Source organism: Rhinatrema bivittatum, chromosome 4 (genome assembly GCF_901001135.1).
Source record: "Rhinatrema bivittatum chromosome 4, aRhiBiv1.1, whole genome shotgun sequence".
Classification (NCBI taxonomy): Eukaryota; Metazoa; Chordata; class Amphibia; order Gymnophiona; family Rhinatrematidae; genus Rhinatrema; species Rhinatrema bivittatum.
The window spans coordinates 73328449-73351020 of record NC_042618.1 but is presented as its reverse complement, the minus strand read 5'-3'; the positions used below and the strand labels follow the sequence as shown (position 1 = coordinate 73351020).

The following is a 22572-nucleotide window of genomic DNA, read 5'->3' as shown; positions in this document are numbered from 1 at the left end:
GCTTCAGGGACAGACTTGCCTTGCTCTGAAAAATGCCTCCGTTGCATACAGCTACTAATTCTTCACATTATTTTCCAAGGAAAAAATCAATTTTTCCTCTGATCATTCTGAAAGAAACTATTTCTTCTTTCCTCCCAGCTTTTCATGTCAGGCTTCAGTTTAACAAAAAATGTGAAAAGGGTTCTCTCTCTCCCCCACCCAAAAAAAATGCCCCCCCCCCTTTTAACCACAGACCCCCACCCCCTCACCAAGAACAGTCTAAAACAGGGGTAGGCAATGCCAGTCTTGGACTATGAATATGCATGAGATGCGTTTGCATACAATGGAATATGCATGAGATGTGTTTGCATACAATGGAAGGCCCTGCATACAAATCTACCTCATGCATATTCATTGTGGATATCCTAAAAAACCAGACCAGCCTGTGGCCCTCCAGGATAGGAATTGCCTCCCTCTGATTTAATACATCATGAGCTGGCCAGAATATCTGCAGCATGAGAAAAAATACTGCAAACTAAATATTGCCAAACCTTTGGCCCTTTAAAACAGCTCCTGAGATGATTTTTTTTTTTTTTTGCAGAACGGAGCCAGCAGGGCTAGGAAAAGCTGTTTGGGTGAGGTTAAAGGCACAAGTTGTGGGTCAGAGTGAGAGCACCCCCAGCTGGCTAGCAATGCCGTAACACACCACACAAAGCAGCTTTTCATCCCAGAGCTAGATGAAACAGAAATCAGATGACAAAAAAAAAAATGTTCCCACTGTGCTCCCATCTAACAAAAGGAGCTCATCTAAAATTGTTTTTCCTTCTCATAGTTAGAGGTTTTAACTGCAGGTGTAGGAATTATGCTATAGCATCATGCCAGAGTACACACCGAATGACATGCCCCATCCCAGCATCTGGTGTGCCCCACAGGTACAATCTACGGCTACCTATTCAATACAGATTTTTTTTTTTCAATAGGAACAGAATGAGGAAACGTCCTTTTGAAATATGGCCCTATCATGGGAAAGGTACATGCTCAGCAAACATGGTGGCTTTATCACAGCCTCACAATGCCACCACGGGCTCTCATCTTTCCTTTGATAGGACAGCTTTATTATCACCAGATTCGCGCCGCTCTTAACAGTGCTGCTTTATCTTCCTCTGATGGAGCTTATGTTAGCATCTGAGACCCCCCCCCCCCCAGCAAGGCCAAAACTTAAAACAGCGACCGCATTCCAATCTGGGCTCGGGGATGGAGCAGCGCCGAGCTCTTCCTGCCGGCCAGCTGCGAAAGGCTGAGCGATACACCGAGAGCTCTGACAACTGCGTGCGGCTGGGCTCCTTCCGTTCTAAAATATGACAGCAAGAATCCAGCTTTTAAGCAACAGGTGGTAGGTCTTACATTTAAAAAAATGTACCGCTCCCAAATGCTGTCACTTTGACTGTTTTGCTGCCTGCAGTTTAAAGCAAGGTCGGGGGATCCTGCTGCATATCCTCTGCCTAAGATTGTCAGGCTGAAGCCAGGCGCAGGCTCTCACGCTGAATAACCGTCGCAGGTACAGGAGGACCCATCGACGGCTGCACCTGCTTTACATGTGGGGGTCATTTTTTTTTGCCCATGGGAAAAACAACACACCTTGATTTGAAAGTACGATCTCTATGCATTTTCTTTGCTCCCCTGACAGACACGTCCCCGGGATCGCCTCCGCCCAGAGGGGATAAAAGTGTGGGCGAGCGCACACACACACACACATACACATACACACCCATACACACACACACACACACACATACACACATACACACACACATACACAGACATACACACACAGAAACATACACACACAGAAACATACACACACACACACACAGAGACATACACACACACACACACAAAGGCGGACACTTCTCTTTCACCAGGGTAAATGGCTTTTGAAAACTGTGCCCACCCCCTCACCTCGAAAAATCGGTCAAATCATGTTTTCTGAGTGCAGTCTTCGATTTTTGCCAAAATTTGTCCTCCCAGGTTCAAATAAAAGAACATTTCCTAATGAAATAAAGCCCATCCCATGACCAAGCAAACATCCCTTTCAGGGGTGGGGTGGTGGGGAGGAGGGTTAGCACTGAACCAGCACAGGACTAAACCCAGTTACTTCACACTGGCTGGACAGTCACAGGGGCCGATGCTCAGCCTAGCGCACAGGTTTACACACGGTTGGAGGCGCTAGACTAGCACCCCATGCAATAAGGAGGACAGTGCGTCCAAAACATGCACCCAAACAAAAGCCTGGCCGATAGCGCCCAGCACACGTACGTTCCATAGAGATGAGGCTCGTAGTCATTATCCCCCCAAATGCAGAAAATCGCTGGGTGCCCACCGCACGGGGAAAACTTAACTCCAGCCCTGGAGGTTTTGTAAAGTCAATCTTTAATTCAAGGACTCATGAGAAATAAATTTACTGCTTGCGGTGTTGAAAAATAAATGCATATTGGCTTGATTTAAAAAAAAAAAAATTATTCTGGATGCAAAATTTAGACGCCCGATGCAAGGGGCGCTTAGCTATGGGCGTCTTCAGCGACCTTAGGAAAATCAGCCAGAAGTGGGGATAAAAACGAGCGCTTGTATTGAACGCCCATTGCAATTGTGGGTGTCTGATGCAGTTGAGCGCTAGAGACCCAAAATCCTCTCCTAGCACATCTTTTTTTTACGCAGCCCCTCATTTAACTACTGCGTCGGGCGCCCGGGGGATGTGGCTGCGTGCGGGTTAGTAAAACAGGCGCCCAATACGAGCGTCAGTTTGCAACGTGCGTCTCATTGCATAGGCCCCACGGTTGGCAGACTGGAATTCAGGTGACCTTCACCCGGGTTTCCTCGTTGTGAGGAGCGAGCGCTGAAAACATAAGCAGATACTGAATTCTCTGTCTGCTTTGATCAAGAAAGAATGCAAGCAGGAGAGTGTGAGCGGACGTGAAAGGGGAGAACGAGTGGCGCTGTACAGAAAGCAGCAAAAAATCCACCATAAAAGAAGGTTGCCAGGCTGTGACAATACCAGTTGCAGGATTTTCTTTTACTGAATGCATTCTTTCCCTGTGTGCATTGTACCAGCAGGACACGTGCTCATCACTCATTATCCCCTGTCTCATCAGATTCCCCTTGGCTGCAAAGATCTAAAGAAGAGGCCGGCCATACATTGATCCACCTCTTTTTTTTTACCCATTGTTTTCCTCCTGCTCCTTTGGGCCTCCAGCTCCACTGGCACCAGGCTGGGATCTGGTGCCAGGAACCTTCATTAGCAATTTACCCGGGGATTCTTCCCTATTTTAAATTCCCCTCCAAGTGTACCTAGTTTGGCCATTGCAGCGATGATCCTGAGCCGGGGGCCATGCACCAGAGCGCCTTCTGGAACCCTACAATCACGGGCCCTGATTATTCATTAAGAGTCACACTTAAGAAATGACCACAACTCACCCTCTCAGAGGCAGGGGAGGGGGGGGGGGAGAGGGGCTGTGAACCTGCCTCTGCAGTATCCCAGCCCCCAGCTGACCCAGGCAATAGAAGACTCAACTCGGGGATTGAACTGAGGGCCTTCTGTATGGCAATGCAATGCAATGCAATGCACTGCAATGCACTGCAATGCAATGCACTGCAATGCACTGCAATGCACTGCAATGCACTGCACTGCCACCGAGCCAACAGGCCTTGTCCCACTGTGTGACTTATTCTGCTTAGGGAATTGTTCAATCAGCTCTCCCCTTCCCCCAACTAGCCACGGATCCCATTGCCTTACTGACCTTCAGTTTGTGCTCATGCTCCTTGTTCACTCGGGCAAGCAGCTGTACTTTTCTTCTGTTCAGAGCATCAATGAGGGCATCGCACTGAGCCACCAGGCAGGCCTCAAACTCCACGCTGTTCTCCTGTTTAACAAAAGCACATCTCACATCGGCAGTGACAGTGGCAGTCCATTTCTTAAGCCTGATCACGTGGCCAGAAACAGGATGCCTGGCAATCCAAGTTTGCTAGCAGCATGAAAAGCAAATTCTGACAACCTCTGAACGCATGGAATGGTCTCATTTACACCAAAAACCTAGCAGAAAACAGGACAGATCTGCTATTACATGGGAAGCAACATTCAAATGTAATCTACAAAGATGTCGCACAGGGCTGTTTTGGGGCTCAGCTCTACTGTTTACCATTGCATGCATCCATGACCTCTCTCTTTTTTTTTTTTTTTTTTTACTACAACCAGCATCTGTGACCTAATCAGAGTGGGTGTGAGTGAGCCACAGCACAATGGGTTGCCTTGGTGAATGTTGATGACGACCCCCATGCAATTCCCACAACTGGCCCAAAGGGCTAAGAAAAGTTATCCCCCAAATCTTTTCTATACTGCATTATTTGACAGAGTATGACTATAGTTTCTCTGGGCTGATGCCGCGCTACCTTTTGGCACCTGCACTAAAGTCCTAGCTAGCCCTTATGCCACCTGTAATGAGCAACCAATTACTTCCTTGCTGCAAGCTTTGAAAATCTCAGCACTGACTATGTTTTCTGCTGCTTGACACACTGTGGACTCAACAGAACCGCACAGGCTACAGGACGTCCACAGCATAGACGATCTCAACCGGGCACAAACTGGGAAGCTCAGTTCTAGTCATTTAGAAGGCCAAGCACACTTCCACTAGGGGGCAGAAAGCCAGGGAAAATCTGTATAAACATTTTGCCAATGAAAAGCTGTACATTTAGTGGAAAGACATAAACCCAGATTGCCAATGTCAGAGAATTATTTAATGTGGCTATAGCTACAGAATGGACAGAGGTGTGAGCTAGCCAGAATACACCATGGTTTACCTGGATGCAGCCGAGAGGGCTGAAACAAAAACAACCATGGGATTTACTTGTAGCCACGTCTTAAGTTTTTCACAGACGTGTGAGTGAGGATCTGACTCTTGCTGCAGCATCCCACATCGCAACAACCCGTACGAGTACCTCGGCCTTCTGCACAACATCAACGATTTTGGTTATAGCGAATTAAACATTTTAAAACCTATTAGGAAATTTTAAGGCCGCATTAGTGAAGAGAGAATCTAGGTGTGATGGGCCGTCTAAGAGAAATGCCCGACAAGCCAGATTACAGAGTGGATGGGCAAGCAAGAAGCGACTTGTGGTAAAAAAAAAAAAAAAAAAAAGTGCCACAGCTCCCCAAGCACAGTCAAATCCTCACAGAAACATCCAAAGGAATTTATTCAAGAAAGGTGCTAGGAGCTGAACTGGCCCTTAAGAACACTGGGGGGCAATATCTAGTCGCTGAGTGGCTTGGCTAGCTAGGCAGATTACCAGAGCCGGATAACTAGCAGAGTATGTTCAGCGGTGCGGTCGCGCTGCTGCTGAATACACCCGGCTATCTTTAAGTTAGCCGGTTACGTATAACAGGCTCATTTTAGGATAGCCCTATGGCCTGACCAGAGTTAGCAGCATAAATTAACCGGCTAACTCCGAATATCAGATATAGCCGATTAACTTATGCAGCTAGCTCCGCTCGCCCCGGAACGCCTTCTGCCTACCCCCGGAAAGCCCCCGACTTCTCTGGCTAAATTCTAGGCAGGTAACTAGATACTTGGCTAGAATTTAGCCAGATAAGCACTGCATATACCTGGGTAAGCCATTATGCGGATAAATATTAAGTTATCCGACCAAATGGCATCTGAATATGGACCTCCCTGGAGCACTAGTAAGTGGCAGAACCCTTTCAAGGACCAACCCAAAAGATGAGGCAGGTCATGAGCTTCTGAGATCTCACAGAACGCACAATAAAGCTCTGGAATTTGTTGCCAGAGGATGTGGTTAGTGCAGTTAGGGTAGCCGGGTTTAAAAAAGATTTGGATAAGTTCTTGGAGGAGAAGTCCATTAACGGCTATTAATCAAGTTTACTTAGGGAACAGCCACTGCTATTAATTGCATCAGTAGCATGAGATCTTCTTGGTGTTTGGGTAATTGCCAGGCTCTTGTGGCCTGGTTTGGTCTCTGTTGGAAACAGGATGCTGGGCTTGATGAACCCTTGGTCTGACCCAGCATGGCAATTTCTTATGTTCTTATGTGTTCTTGAAAGCTCATCTTTTTTTTTTTTTTTTTTTGTTGATCCATTAAAAGTTATCAAAACCTACTAAGAAGGGGGGAAATATAAACAGACCTGTTGGTATTTGGGGGAAGGGTGGGTTTAAACCTAGACTTGGTTTCGCATTCCATTCTATTCTAAGCCAATACAGGCCGTGTGTCATGCCGAATCTCCCTGAAGGGAGAACGCCTCTACGTCTGCTGGATTCACATGGACATGCCCATGCCAGCTCCCAAGGTATTTCCTGCCCCTTCACCCCCACATGCATAAATGATGGATGATGGAAAGGGAGACAGAGGGCATGGGCTGAGTGCTGACAGATTACAAAAAAAAGCGAATGCATCATGATCCAAGTCCTCAAGAAAAAAGTATCGCAAATCACGTATTAACCTTTTCCTTTGCATTTCCTTTCTCAGGTGGAACATGTACCTGGATTTGCTGGACCATGTTTCGAAGCTGCACCAGGAACTCTTTGGCTTCCTTGGCTCTGTCGGACAGTCCATTCAGCGCCTGGGACAGCTGGCTCTGTAAAAAGAACACACACTGGATCAGCGACTTAGGCAGCCCACAGCAGAAATCAGCGCTCGTTCCCAGATCTCCACTGGAATCACTCAGGGGTCAGGAGTTGAAAATGGACCTCAGGACAGAGGGAAGCTTGTAAACACATTGGACAGTATCTTTCATTGAGCAGAGAATGTATGGAGCTGGTCCCACTCGTTAAGAAGAACGAGTATTTTGGTGGTGCGATTGCATCGTTGTATCTTAACACCAGTTGCCCAGACATTAACGCATTCCACATTCATTTTACCAGGCTCTAGACCAGAATAAAGCACCTGACTCTCACTCACAGGCATGATGGTCAACAGAGCATCTGGAACAGAACTCGATGACTTCCATTCCATTCTTTGATTTATTTAACCAAGGCTTTTAGAAAAATTCTGTCTGAAGTCTATTTTGACATAAAAAATCCCCAGATGAGGTAGACTGCAAATTTCCCAGTTAATGAGAACTTTATTCAGAAATAGACACATATCTGTAGGTCTTTTGATAGAACGATGTCTAATTCTATTACCCAAGACGTCTCCTGTATCCAAAAGAATGAGCCACAATCTGTGACTTCGATATTTTCCACTGTGATCTACTTGTAAACTTCACTATCAAGTTACACAGTTCAGTCACAAATGGATAATCCTAATCACAGCGACTACTTATTTTTATATCTCATTGTTGAATTTGTCATTGAACTGTGAACTTCAGCTCCTGCCCTTCTTCCTCTCCTATTTACATTCGTTTTCTCCCATACTTCCCCCCTTTTATTTTTTTTTTGGAAGTTTCCTCACACTTATCCAGCTAAATAGCACCAAGTGCATTTTGAATATTAACCTCCATGAAACTAACAATCAGAAGATTCAAAACAAACTGCAGAAAGAATTTTCTCACTCAGCACATAAACAAGTTGTGGACTCTGTCGCCAGAGGGCATGAACAAAGACTAGCACAGCAAAGTTCAAATATGGTTTGGACAAGTTCATGGAGGAAAAGTCTGTAACACATTATTAGCCAGGTATATTAAAGAAACCTATTGCTACCCCTGGGATTAGATCTACTTTATGGGATCTGCCACGTTCTTGTGACCTGGCTTGGGCACTGACGGAGACAGAAAGCTATGCTTCATGGACCTTGGCGTGACCAGCATGGCATTTCTTATGTTCTTATGTAGAATCAAGAGGCCCAGACTATTATATAATTAGAAGATAAGATTTGTCATACTGGGTCAGACCAAAGGTCCATCAAACCCAGTATCCTGTTTTCAACAGTGGTCAATCCAAGTCACAAGTACTTGACAGGACCCCAAAAGGTTGAAAGAGTCCATGCTGCTTATCCCAAGGATAAGCACTGGATTTCCCCACATCTACCTTAATAATAGCTTATGGATTTTTCTTCCAGGAACTTGTCAAAACCTTTTTTAAACCCAGCTACTCTAACAGCTTTTACCACATCTTCCGGCAACAAATTCCAGAGCTTAACTATCAACTGAGTAAAAAAATATTTTCTCATTTGTCTTAGATATATTACCTAGTAACTTCATTGCATGTCCCCTATTTTGTACTTTTGTACTTTTTGAAAGAGTAAACAACCAATTCGCATTTATCCATTACACTTCACTCATTTTATAGACCACTATCATGTCTCCCCTCCAAGCTGAAGAGCCCTAACCTCATTGATACAGACATGTTTACGAATGAAAATGCCCTGAAACATTTGTACACGGAGCAATACTGACAGAGTTGGCTTTGTCCTAATTTCAGCACAGCTGAATGTTTGATATACAATCCTTTGCTAAGTATTTTTGTATAATCAGTATTTGAAACGTATACACATGGAATGGAGAATTTTGAAAATGCATTCACTTAAGTTTGAAAGGAGGTTTTTTGACCTATGATAGACACTGCAGTACTCTCATGTTAAGTTTAAATGTTCTGCACTGAGGTCTTTTTCCTCCTAATCATTCACAGGTGGATAAAATAAATCGAGTGAGCATTTTTCTCCATGTGCTATGTTTCACTTATATTCTCATTTCATCTCCCATTATTTTGTTTTCTTTTTCTAATTCTGCTATATCTTTTTTGAGATGTGGTGACCAGAACTGCACACAATACTGAAGATGAGGTCGCACCATGGAGCACTACAGAAGTATTATGATATTCTCTGTTTTATTCCTAATAATGCCTAGCATTCTATTTGCTTTCTTGGAATACACGTCTAAGGCCAGCCATGATATCTTTGGCCCACACTAGAATTCCTTAACTAAGTTTCAAGCAAGGCATAAGAGGAATTAGTGCCATATTTGGTTGCAATTAATTGTCAGTGTGACAACCTGAGCAGACATTCCCTTTGAAACCTCTCAGGAGACAATGAGAAATTAACTATGCAGCTCTCAAGCCAGCATTTTCATGTCATTAAATCTGTCCTTTACTGGGGGTATGCTTTACATGGCTTGTGATTAGTTCTTAATTCTCAATGTGACAATTTTTTTGTGTGATCTTGCACTCCTTACCCCTTTTCTCTGGATCCCCCTTCCTGTAACTGAAGAACTGCAGTATGATCACTACACCAAGACAAGCCAAGGTCAAAGCGTAGTAGTGGAAAAGACAAGGATAAAATTTAAAAAAAAAGAAAAAATAGAACTGATACCAAGCAGACGAGTCACCATGGCAGGAATTTAATGGTGCAGAAAAATGACCTTACTGCCTCTGGCATGTATGCTAATGTTACATCTCTGATTGCTGCATTTCAAACCTAATTTCAGAAACAGCTCTATTAAAAGCTGGACACATCAAGGCAATCCATTTCTTTTTTTAGTGTAATGTACGATTACTATTATTAAAAGACTGGCTTTCCTGTGTACTGCATATACACACACACAGTATATATATATATATATATATATATATATATATATATATATATATATATATATATACACACATACATACATACAACAGTGGTCTAACAAATATGTTCCTCTGTAACTCGCCCCGAACATTGGAGGGTGCAGGATATAAATACTTATAAATAAATACATGGCTCCGTGCCCCCATTTGTTGAAAGAGAACACAGCCATTTGATTGCCTGTTCGATTCCATCCCCAGAGAGTGTGTTGGATGGTCACAAGCGGGTATCTCACCACCCTCAGCTCTAGTAGATTTTTTTGCAGGTTGCTCTCTGTGGGAGACTACTTGCCCTGGAACCAAAGAGAGCCTGTATGGCACCCCAACCCGTTCTGGAGTGGGGGGGTGTCGTCTGAGTGATCTGGGGCAGCAGGGTGTGGCACGAAACTCCTTGCTGAAGGATTTGCGGTCTTTGGCCATGTCCGCAGAGATACTAACTGAGAACAGGGGCTGTAGGAGCTGGTCCCCCTGGTGGTGCAGACCCCACTTGCAGGTGCCACATGTGGAAATGTGTCAGGGGAACCACATGCACTGTCGCTGCCATGTGGCCCAAGACCACCAAAAGAACTTCATGCTGAGGACAGAAGCATGTATAATAGCCACCAGCATGGAAGCTCTGTCCGGTGGTAGAAAGGTCTCTCCTGCAGAATGTCTATCTATGTCCCAGTGAAATGTATCCTCTGCATGGGGTCTATTTATTTATTTATTTTTTAAAATAGTTTCATATACCGCTTATACATAAAGACTAAGCAGTTTAGAAATTAGATTTCATTTCATTTCATTTATTAAAATTTATTGATCGCCTACCAGAGAGGCCTAGGCGATTTACAACATTAACATACATAATGAAAACATAAAAATAATAAATACAATACCACACAAATTACATGTATTTCACAAAAACAAAAATAACCAATCTCATATAAACAAAATAAATAGTCAATCACCCAAGATATGTAACAGAATCCACACATCTGTAAGGGTATTTATTCTGCTGGCAGTACTCTAGAATATGTTGTATCACATACATAATTCAAAAATGAGAACATAAGACAAACAGAACATAAGACAAACAGTAATAAAAATACAATTAAAATTAAAAATAAAAGTATAAGTAAAAAAAACAAACAAAAACCAGCATGTAAACACATCATGAAACAGAAGAAAAAATGACATAAATGAGATGGTGTTATTAGTCGGTATAAGTTAAGTTGAAAATGGTGCAACAAAAATATGTTTTTAATTTTTTCTTGAATTCCTTTGGATTGGATATGGTTCAAAGAGAGGTTGGGAGGGAATTCCAAAGTAGAGGACCTGCCACTGAAAAAGCACGTTTCCTGGTCATTTCCAGTCTCGCGATTTTTAACTGTTGGAACCTCGAGGAGATTTCTGTCTAGTAAGTAACGCCGGGGGTTGATAAAGATGAAGAGTTGTACATAGCCAGATAGCTGATGGTTTATGAATTAAATTGAATTTTAAAATTAAAAGTTTATAGTGGATTCATAGTGAAGATTTAACAAAACTGGGGATATGTGATCTTTAGGTTTGGAGCCAGTTAGGAGTCGAGCAATACAATTTTGGATAAGTTGAAGCGGTCGAAGTGTTGAATCTGGAAGGACATTATATAGGGATTTCTTGAAATTCACCAGGTATCCCAATCTTTGAAGCAGTTCCATTGTGGCATGGAGAGGGGTCAGCACTGCCTCCTAAGAGTGCAACAATTGTCCATTATAGGAAGATTTGAATATCCTGATGTCTGAGATGAGCTGCTACCACTGCAAGGCACTTGGTGAAAACTCTTGTTGCTGTCGAGAGGCCAAAGGGGAGCACCTGGTACTGGTAATGGAAAGAGTCCAGACTGAAGCAGATGTAACACAATTGAGATGAGATGGATGGATGGATGGGCATCTCCCGCAAACCGCCACTCTAACCCCTGGGGCCGAGCCTCACACACCATTCCCCATCACCACCAAACTTCTTTACTCTTCAGAGCAATGGGACACCTCACCTCATCGGAGTAGGATGCTGCTGATGTTCTCTGTGGCAGGACACCACCGCCAGTCGCCCAGGCTGCTCCTAAGGAGCACATGTGCCTAACGTCATGCCTTTTAAAGGGCCCTTGGTGGGGAAAGGCCCAACGGTGTCCCTTAATGACTTCACTCTGCTAGGCCTATAAGGCTTTCCTGTTCACCTTTTCCTTGCCTCGGCAACAGGTTTCTCTACTTAGTAGTGCAAGTTGCTCCAGCGTTCTTCATCTTTAGTTTCTGTGGTCCTTGTCCTTGTCTTCAGTTATCTTTGTCTCCTCACTTCCTGCCTGTTCTCTTCAGCCTCCTGCCCTGCCTATCCATCTCTCCTTCCCTTTGGATGGATTCCCGGTGTTGACCTTGGCCTGGCTTCTGGATTTTCTTGACTGATGCCTGTCACTGACCACTGCCTGTCCTTGGATACATCTGATTGCCACCTGCCATTGGTTACTGCCTGCTACCAGGCTCGCCTGATCTACATTCACTCCAACCCAAAGGTCATGATGGATCTCTCCTCCACCAGCAGAGGCTTCCACCTAAGACCTGCTGGTCTTAGGTGGAAGCCTCTGCACCTAAAGCTCAACTTGCACCTAAAGCTCAACTTGAAGGGAATGTGGGCTGGTAAAGACAAAGCTCCAGTTAGGCCTCTGCCTCATCCGGGTCCACCTGCCGACAGCGGGTGACCTGCAGGGCTCCTCTCTACAGGTTGTGTCAACTCCACCTTGGCCCAAGGGTCTGCAAATTCAACAAGAAATGCTGAGTGGGCCTGCATTGGGACAGCTGGCAGAAATGAGATGGAGTATAAGAGCTCTGAAGCAACTCTGGTACCATTGGATTCAGAGGGCTGCACTGGGTATGTCAAGGGTGGAGGTGCTACTCACATCAGCAAGACCAGCTATAGCAGTGAAAGCACTGATTATGCATGGTGCTTCGAGGAAGGTTTACGATGCATCAGTGCATCATGTACACAGATTGATCTCCATGCCTCCTGTGTTTCTTTGGTGCTGCTTTTTCGATGCAAATGCAGATTGGCTCCCGTTTTTTGACAATGAGGTTTTGACCTGATGCACCAGTTAGGGGGGTGGGAATAGTTCCTGCTCATTCCCTTACCCATGTAGGAAGACGATGCTGCACTATGAGTGAAGGAGTGGCTGTGGCTCCTAAGGTAGGGATTGCAGTTCTGGACCTCGAGGGATGCAAACTCATCAGGTTTTCAGAATATCCCTAATGAATATGCATGAGAGTGATTTGCATATGACTGAGGCAGTATGCATGCAGTTCTCTACATGCATATTCATTAGGGACATCCTGAAAAGTCAACATGTTTGCGGTCCTCGAGGACCAGAATTATCCATGCCTGTCCTAAGGGACTTAAGCAGCTCCTCTATCCAATGTCCCTGGAGACATTCTCCTGCAGGCACAGCAATTGGCCTGATCATATTCTGGTCCCAGAAAGATGTAACAGAGCTCATGGCCATTGGTGATGGACATGATCTTACCACAGAGCAGCTTTTGAACCCGCTCAAAGTGTCCTTCTTGACAGACATCTCGATCTTAGTTTTGAGTCCTCTTTTCTCATTTTTTTTTGGTAGCACTGAAAAGTGTTGTGGGACTACTGAGGCTGTGAGACAACAAAAGTAGTAAAAAAAAAAAAAAAAAGTTGAAGTATTAAAAGATAAGAAACGTTTTTGATAAGGAGAAAGAGACTACATGTGTGCAGAGATGCTCGACAGAAAATGACAAAGGCGGTTCATGCAAAAGCTCCCGCATATGCTCATGAGAGCTCAAAGCTCTACTAGCTAGGAGAGATGAGTCCGTTCAGTGCCACCAGATAACATCACCTACGTGTAATGGCTAATCCAACCTGCTTATCGAAGGGAAAATTATCTATCCAGTCTAAGGAGGAAGTTAAGAGATATAGTTACCTTGAGGCAGAACAAACTGATTCAACTTCAAGATCACAAAGATCAGGGGGAGGCAACGCCAGCCCGAATGCCACAAACGGATCAGGTTTTCAGAATATCTACAATGAATATGAATGAAATATATTTTTCTGCCTTCACTGTATGGAAATATACCTCATGCATATGTATTGTGGATATCCTGATCTATGCACATCAAGGTCAATACAATACTTTCCAAGAGAAGATAAAAAAGCAGAGCAAAATTAATTGAACAGAATACAGCTACTTATAAATTACTTCAATAAGCAGTCTAATAGGAACTCATTTGAATATCATGATTAAAACCAAGATAATGGTATTTAAGCTTTTAGTACAAGACACGTGGGCCCAATTCTGAAACGCTACTTAGCTGAATAAGTAGGATTTAGCAGCTATCCAGCTAAGTAGATAACCGCATAGTCAATGGGCAGGGAATGGGTGAATCAGGGCGGTGCTACTTATCCGGTTATCTTGACCGGACAAGTGCCTATATTCAGCCTTATCCGGTTAAGTTAACCAAATAAGTTAGACCTGCTCAATAGCAGATCTAAAATCATCCAGACAAAACTTATCCAGATAACTAGAGCTTATCCAGATATACCCTGGCTTCCTGTACAATCCAGAATTCACTACAAAGTATTAACCCTAATTTTCAATATCAACAATACTGACCCATGCTTATTGGGAATAACACTTCAATACCACAGAGAACCCTAAGATCACAAAACAAAAGACTTCTAACTGTGCCTTCTACTTCAAATACATATCTAACACAAATAAGGGGCTGAATGTTTTCCATAGCAGGCCCTAAGTTGTAGGACTCCCTTCCGGAGTCATTACGTGAGATAACTGAAAAAAAGAATTTCAAGTGTGAACTGAAAACACGGCTCTTTAGAAAAGCTTACGATTTAACATAAAATACAAATATACTGAAAACCTCAACATCAATACAAGAGACAATGCTAGTGAAATGAGCAGTTAAGTAATGCCTGATGTAAAGTGTATAGGTAGCTGAATTAGAATCTGTACTTGCTGTAATGCAGATAAGGAAAATGAACGAATATGAAGACTAAAAATCTACTGTCATGTTGACCAAGAATACGTACGAAAATGAATAAGAACATATATCTGCTGTGGTTTTGACCTAGATTATGAATACTGGCTCAGAATGTGATTGTTAAACAAGAATATGAAGGATGATTTTGTAAATCGTTGTGATCTTACTCTGGAACGACGGTATATAAAACACCTAAATAAATAAATAAATAAATATCTAGTAGAATAGCTGTGCTGCTGAATATCCCTTCTCGGTTATCCGGATAAAGTAATATCCGGATAACTTAGATAACCAGAAATCTTTGGATATTGGGCCCACAAAGTTGAGGAAATGTATGAGACGTTAAGAGGCCTCCCTTTTGCTGGGGCTTCCAAGCTCTTAAGGGATAAATCGAAGGACACAGAAATAATTTCCCCAAGACAAACACTTTGGCTTTCAATTTAAACTGCCATAATTAACAATAGAATGGAAGTCCTGCATATTCATGTCATGGAATGAAAAGAAAATATAACAGAGATAGCTTCTGACCACAACTTTAAAAGACAATTTTCAGACTGTGGCTTTGGGGCAAAGTCTGAGAGGAATTTTTAGCTGTGGACTTTGCATCAAGTTTCACAGAGCAGATAGAGGGGCACTTTCCTTTTGAAATGTGCCGAAAGTGTTACTTATCCCTTCTATGGCAGGCCCTCGCTGGCACATAAGAGGAAGATTGGCAGTACAGGGGCCCCAGATGTCAGTAAAAAGGCAGGACGCTTGGGTCAGGTGGTGCCATTGGTTGGCAGGATGGTCAGACCATTGATGAGAAGGGGGGGTGGGCTGAGAAATAGGCCGTATAAAGGAGGCCTGGTGTGAAAAAGATGACCCCAAGACCAAGTAGGGTTGGTCTGGCGAGGCCTACAGGAGGCCTGGTCAAATATTTGATGGTGTGTCAGCCTTGAGGTCACTTTTCCAGGCCTGTGCAAGGGCGGCCAAGGGTAGGTGAGGTAGTGGCTCGCTGCATGGAGCGGCGGTCGCCATGGGCTCGTTCGGGCAGCATTCACAGAGCGGGATGCAATTGGTATACAATGTTCACAGCACGGAAGGTTGAACGGCAACCACCTCACCCGGGTATCATCAGCAGCTGGGAATTGCTAGGAGGTGTTGGTGGGACCTAGGGTAGCTTTGCTCTATAAGTTTGTTTCTATTTGGCACTAGATTGTTTATGTTTACAAAAGTTATGTTTTAATTGTGAAGGCTGTGGCTATTTCATCCACTCAATAAAAGGTCAGTTTTGAGAATTAAGAAAAAGGTGTCATTATTTTAAAGCAGGCAAATGGAATGAAAGGGGGGGGCAGGGGGATAATAATGAAGGTATTCTGAGAGCAGTGGTAAGAGTGAAGACATCAACGTCCCTAGTCATCACACGCACCAGCTGTCATAGCAGAGGTGATATCCTCAAGCCTTGGGATGGGAAGGCAGCAGAATGTATACTCTGTGCGTTAGGAATCCCCACCTTACCAACCTGTAACGAGCCGATTTACAGCGCTGTATCCTTTCAACTACCAACCATCGCTGCTTCCAATAGAGGTCTAAGCATCAGAAGACTTTTACTGCACTTACTGCAGGCCCTCGAGCTGGTGGGTCACCTTCAGCTTCTGTGAAGAGCTGCACTGCACAATGAGATGTAACATTAAAGAGCACATAAAAAGGGTCCAAGGCATTTCCTGACAGGCCTTCTTTTGTGTTTTCTAAATAGCTAAATCAGACAAATTAGTTTGAAGAGCTCTGTATCACTTCAGTGACACTGCAGGACATATCCCAGATGGCAGAAATGCACACAATAAGCAGGTTCCTAGTGACATTCACATCAGCCAGCCTGACCTATTTACTCTTATGTTACGTGTGACTGACACATGCGCGCACCGCTCTTACAAATCTCCAGATGTGCGGCACTTCTTAGTAACTAGAAGTCCCACTCCACATTCTAAACCAGTTTAGTTGACAGAACAATGTTAATTAACATGAAGTTGATCCCACTGTGGAATACACTGGGATCAACAGGCATGCTTGAGATTAATTAAGACTCGTGCTACCTCTATGAATATCAAGTTGAGTTTTAATGACTGGATGTGCAACCCAAAGTGTTACTTCTGTTCTGCAATGAATGGAATTGAAGAACTAAATATAGATTTCAGTTATTTCATCAAATGTTGTGTATCATAGAGCCTCCTACACTTGAAATTCAGATCTCCCACAGTTTAATATAAAACGATTGCTCATGGCAAGACGGTGAATTTGGGGTAGATTATAATTCCATAAACATTTTTTGGAATATATCCAGCAACTCCCTCCATGTCCCTTGGGTTTACACAATCAGAATCTATCCTAACAGGGCAACAATCCTTGATAGAGGGCTTTAGTCTATGGCTCCCTTTTGAACACTGACTGAATGCCACTTGTAGATGTCACTGTTGTACCATGGCTGGGTTTCCAGGGGTATCGTGCATTACCTCTGCAGTGTCCCCAGTTCCTGCTGGCCCCATGAAATAAAAGCTGGCTTTACGACGTCAACCCAGATCTCCTGCATGGTGCACACATCACTATCAATGGCCCATTTGACCAGACCACATTTTTAGATACAAGAAAAATACTTTGCAAGTAAAATGAAAATCAATCCAGTAGAATGTAGGCAGGCCATGTATGTACATTACTCAGTAAATAACACTGATTGCTATTGCATTCGGTGGTCCATGGGCTAACCCCGCAAATCGCCACCCTCACATCTCAGTCCAGGCCCTGGGCAGGGTAAGGCTCGCAGCAGGACGCTGCTCTCTGCTGCTCCAGGTCCCGCTCTTCTTCACGGCGAGACACCGCTGACTTCCCTTGCGGCTGGACACCGCCGTCTGCCTGCCAACGCGCTTCCCTTAGGCATGCGTATGGCCCTTGCTGACAAATTTAAAGGGCCTATGGTGGGAAAAGCCCTGCAGCGTGGGCCAAGGTCGTCATGCAACTAAGCCTATAAAAGACAAGTGGTGCAGGCTAGTCCTGCAACGCGGGGATAACATGGGAAAAATCACACATTAAAGTAGCCTATAGGAGACGGGGAAAGGGGGGAAGGGAAAGGGGGCAGGAAACGAGAAGAGCGGGAAACTGTTGCGAGGAGCACTGGTAGGGGGGAGGATTAACGGTGCTGAAGAGCAGAGATTTGAATCCCGGTTCCCTGATTGGCTGGCGGAGTCTGGTGACGTGACAGCACCCTGCCACATCTACCAGGCTGAGCCAGTGAAAGGTGCCCTTGGCTGGTTGTCCCTCCCGCCCCGCCCGCCCTTGTTGTTACGTTGAGGGGGTTGGGGGCGTTTGGGGTTGTTGTGTACTGTTGCAAACCCAAGCCCGGGTTATATTTGAATGCCTTGTTGAATTGGAGTTGGGGGGGTGTGCCTCGTGTAATTGGGGGGGGGGCTGCTACATGGGATGGCCGGTGAACTATGGGGCTAAGTTCACGGTCAGAGCTTGCTCTCGCTGGATTGAGGCGGAGTAGGCGGCATTGGGGGAAGGGGCAGTGCTTCACCACTGGGATGGAGTGGTGGAGGCCAACAGGGAGGGAGAAGGGGGCGAAAGGGGGCGGGGTTTAGTTGTTCGTGTTAAGAAAGTTATTGGTTGTAAGGGCTCGGGTTAGGCTATTAAACTGCGGCCTATTTACAAGCCAAAATAATTGTGTCATGTGTTTATTTTTTTTTGGAGGGGGGGGGGGAAGGGTGATGAGTCAAGCGCATGTATTGCATGTTAAAGACCTCCAGACCTCGATTTCCTTGCCTCGGCACCAAGTCTCCCTACGTTTCTGGAGTTTGAGTTGCCTCAGCTTTCCTTGTCCTCCAATTCCTGTGTTCCGTGTCTTCAGTTCCAGAAGTCCTTGTCTTCGTCTTCACTTATTCTGCGTGTTCCTCACCTGCTTGTTCTGCTCTTTGCCTTCCTGCCCTACGGATGGATACCCAATATTGACCTTGGCTTGACTCCTGGACATTCTCGCTTGCCGCCTGCAACTTACCACTGCCTGCCTGTATCATGGTAAGCAGTTGGAATGACTTAATTAATGTGTATCGCTCTTTGCGAGGGAAACGCTGTAGCAAATATGAGCAAGATAACATGAGCATCACTCACCGTGATATACATCAGCTAATTTATACTAATTAATATTAATTAATATACCAATTAATATACCAATCAATTAATAATATTAAGCTGATACAAATTTACTGCGATACACATCAGTTAAGTCATTCCAACCGCTTACCATGATATACACCGGCTTAGCCCCTGATGCAGCCTAGTTGTTTGGGCGAAACTTGGCCTGAATCGGGCGTATGCTATTTTATCCTGTAAAGTTGCACGGCGAATAAAGAATCCCTCCATCTAAGGAGCCCGGTCTATCTTTTGTTCTGTTTGCTTATTGTAACAGCATGCATCAAGTTGAAGCCAAATACATGCATGGATTGCATCAATTTTCAAAGGGAAAGTCCATGTGTACTTATCCCCCAAAACTAGCCACACACATTTGCATGCCAAAAGTTTTCAGGAAAATGTACTTGCATACTTTCAAAAATGGAAACTATGCATATAAGGGCAAATCCTTCCCTGACCTTGCCCCAGCGAACGCCTCCACTTGCTGCTGCGTCAGTTTACCTGGCAATTTTGTGATTTTGTTTACCTGGCAATTTTGTTTACCTGGCAATTTTATGATTGGCCATTTAAGCGATTAAAGCACCATTTTACCTTGGAAAATTATCCTTCATAACTGCAGTGAAGAATGGTCCAACTTACAGCTGAGAAGCTGTATTTGAGCCATGCTATCTACCATAGGACGCTCATGGCAGGATCAGTGGCAATGTATAATTCTTGCTATAATTTGTGTGATTTTAGCTTCATTACCAAGACTGCATCTTAGCGATTAAAAAACAAACAAATAAAAAAAAAAACAAACAAACACATGTGCTTCTCTCCAGCCCTACTGTACCTCCTTCCCTGGGTAATCACATCTACCTACAAACTGCTCACCAATCGATATTTACATTTCCCAAGGCAACTCCTTAAGTTACAGTCTAAATGCTGTTCAGCCATTTCAGATCCAAGCATGAGGTAAGCATTGCTCTCCACTTTAGATCATTTTTTTCTAAAGCTGACTGAATTATGCTTGTATGCAAAAGATGCACCAATGGACAGCTGTCAGGGTTGAAGTCTTGAGGATTAGCAGTACTGCTCACAAGTTTCCAACTTGTTCTACTCCATCCCCTTTGTGTGTCTGTTTCCATGAGCCTCATATATGTGCACAGATTTTTCCGTATAAAATAAAAATGTTAAAAAAAACAATTGCAGGGGTCCAAGAGTATGCTGCTGAATCATACAGGTCTAAAGATCAGAAAGATAATCATGCACTGCAATGGCAAAACTATTGTATGCGATGCCATCAGTTGATAAAATCCGAATATTCTGTGGGACAAAAAAAAAATACAAACATGGCTAGTAAATGAAGCGAAGCCCTGCCTATGCCTTGGGAATTCAACTAATAAGCTGAGATCTGTAGCCCATTTCATGCATGTGTGTTCTGGATTGTGGGCACAAGTTTGGGAAGTGACTGCAAGGAAGATTAATTTGTCCCGGGGTGGAGGAAGGAACCTTCGATCTGCAAAAGTCACAAACAGGCCAAGAAAATGAGCGACATGGTTAGCCTCCGTGTACATAAAAACTCGGTGTGGAAACCCTGAAAGCTGGAGCTGTCTGTGGCTCTTGAAGACCTGAGTCGCCAGTCCTTGGGTGTATTCCTTTGCACAGAATATTAAAGGCAGCTCTAAGAACAGGAGATCTGCTCTGGAATTAAATATTTTCTGAGATTCCTTTGCATTCAATGTTGGAGCAAGCCAGAAAAAGTTTCCAAGCATTAGGTTTACCAAATATAGCCATGACCCATCCAACCCATCATCTCTTTACAAGGGAAAAAAAGGCCAGAACCAGGGAATAACAGCTTTTCAAATTGTAAGAAGAATAAATTTAGTGCTTCAGCTTTAGGAATCTGAAGCACTGGGCATCAATAGGCTAGACTAACGGGTTGATTTTTTAAACCCCTTTCGCGCGTAAATCCCGGGGTTTACGTGCCTGGCCGAGCCTTACGCGCGCCGGGCGAATTTTCAAACAGGCCCGGCCAAGCGCGTAAACCCCGGTACGCGAATAAGTGCCGGGGCCTGAAAAGGGGGCAGGGCTGGAGGCAGACATTTGCCGCTGTCCCGGGGAAGCGTGTGCCAGCAGTCAAACTGCGTGTGCAAGTTGCTTCTGCTCCAACTTGCACGAAACACAAAAAAAGGGAAGGTAGGAGAATGGGTTTAGGGGGTGGGGAGGATAGGGGAAGAGGGAGGGAGTATGGGTAGGTGGGTAGGGAACTCGGGGAGGCCCGATTGCGTCGCCACGCGTAATCTTTTAAAATTGGCCCTCCCTGCGCGCGCTGCCCGCACAGTTGTGCATGTGCGCACGGCCATGGGATTTTAAAACATGCGCGCGCATGTTATAAAATCGGCGCGCACCTTTTAAAATCTAAGGTTAGCTTCCTTGTACACTTTTTCTGTGCTAGAGTTATAGAAACTGAAATCATTTTGAAGCTGTGAAAGAAGGCAGAATGAAACCCCCCCACCCCCCCAATCCTGGTCTACACAGAACGGCTATCAGTCATGCTGCTTGGCTATCTGCCATCTTTTGGAGCTACTGGAGGTAGTCAATTACATTCACAACTGGCTTAAGCGGAAAATGCCATGGTAAACGATAATAAATATTGATTATGTTATGATGAAGAAACAAAAAAGTTATTGGGGGTTAAAAGGCATAAAAGAGAAGCCACACATCATGTTGGCCTTTCCAGTCATTCTATTTCAGCAGCCTCACTCCCATTTTATTTTTGTCTTGGAGGTAAATCCTTACTTCCAACACCTTCCCAGGGCCTTCTGCTCTCAACGTCTCCCACTGCCAGGGCCTTCTATAGCCTGAAGAATTTCCAGTAGCTGAAAAATTCCTCCTCAGCTGAGGCTGCTCTTTCAAGGCGAGTTAAAAAGCAGAGCATTACGAGGTCAGCCCCACTGCCTCATTTCGTGGTGCCAAGGCACAGAGGATACAAGTCTTGATGCCCCCTGTTCACGGAGGCTGTGTAAAGATGGTGCAGGCAGCTCAAGGGAAGGAGGAGGACGGCTGCCCCTGCTGGCCAGCAAGCAGTGCTGAGAGGGCGGCTCGGAGGAGGCACCCCCCCCCCTCCACCATCACCACCCAGGACTTGGGGGTGCCCCTGGAGCGAGGGGAGCAGCAGAGACCACCCCGAGAAAAAGAAAAATATCTCCTACCTAGCATGCAGGAGAACTGTCCAGGTGGTCTGGATTTTCACTCCCTATATACAGATTAACTTCTAAAGTGAGAAGGGGATGGGTTCTGATATTTTTAGATGTCTGTAACTAGGTACGTACTTATATTTCAAAGGGTGATCGAAATAAAAATATGCATCAGAATAGGTGAGGATCAGCGAGGATTTAGCAAAAAAAAAAATCTTTCATACTCAAATACATTAGAACCCTAAATATGAACAACATTAATAGCGGACAATGCCTGTAAATCGCCCCTTTAAAAATATAAAACAAACTAAAATGACTGACAGAGTGTAGGGTCAGTGACTCCTTCCTGAACAATCCAAAGCTTGACCTAAACATCAGCAACTAAAATTCAGTCCTACCATGGCTGATTACTTCTGTCGTTAGTTGTTTCTGCTCACTCAACATAGGGGAGATTGTTTTCAAACAGCGAGCAAGAAAGTCAAAAAGCCAAAGGCAAAAATGCAGCTATGTAGCTGTATCGTATGAGTATTACTATAAAACACTTTGCAGTGTTTTTCACTGGAAATTATAGCAGAGCGTGTGCTGTTTTTGCCTTTGCACAGATAGCTGCAAGCCCCAGAATGCTAATGAAGGGGACCAGAGGCTTCTGCAGTGGGCTCTGGAGTA

At 44.4% G+C, this 22572-nt stretch overlaps 1 protein-coding gene across 2 annotated transcripts in view; it reads right to left on the bottom strand.

The window, feature by feature from the left end:
• The window catches only part of TRIM9 (tripartite motif containing 9), a 167150-nt gene that overhangs the window by 87120 nt on the left and 57458 nt on the right, over nucleotides 1-22572 (bottom strand). For both annotated transcript variants that reach the window (XM_029598341.1, XM_029598342.1), the window contains exons 2-3: nucleotides 6524-6619; nucleotides 3774-3896 (exon numbers count right to left, since the gene is read on the bottom strand). In XM_029598341.1, coding sequence (XP_029454201.1) covers nucleotides 3774-3896; nucleotides 6524-6619 — 219 coding nt within the window. The remainder of the gene's footprint in view (nucleotides 1-3773; nucleotides 3897-6523; nucleotides 6620-22572) is intronic.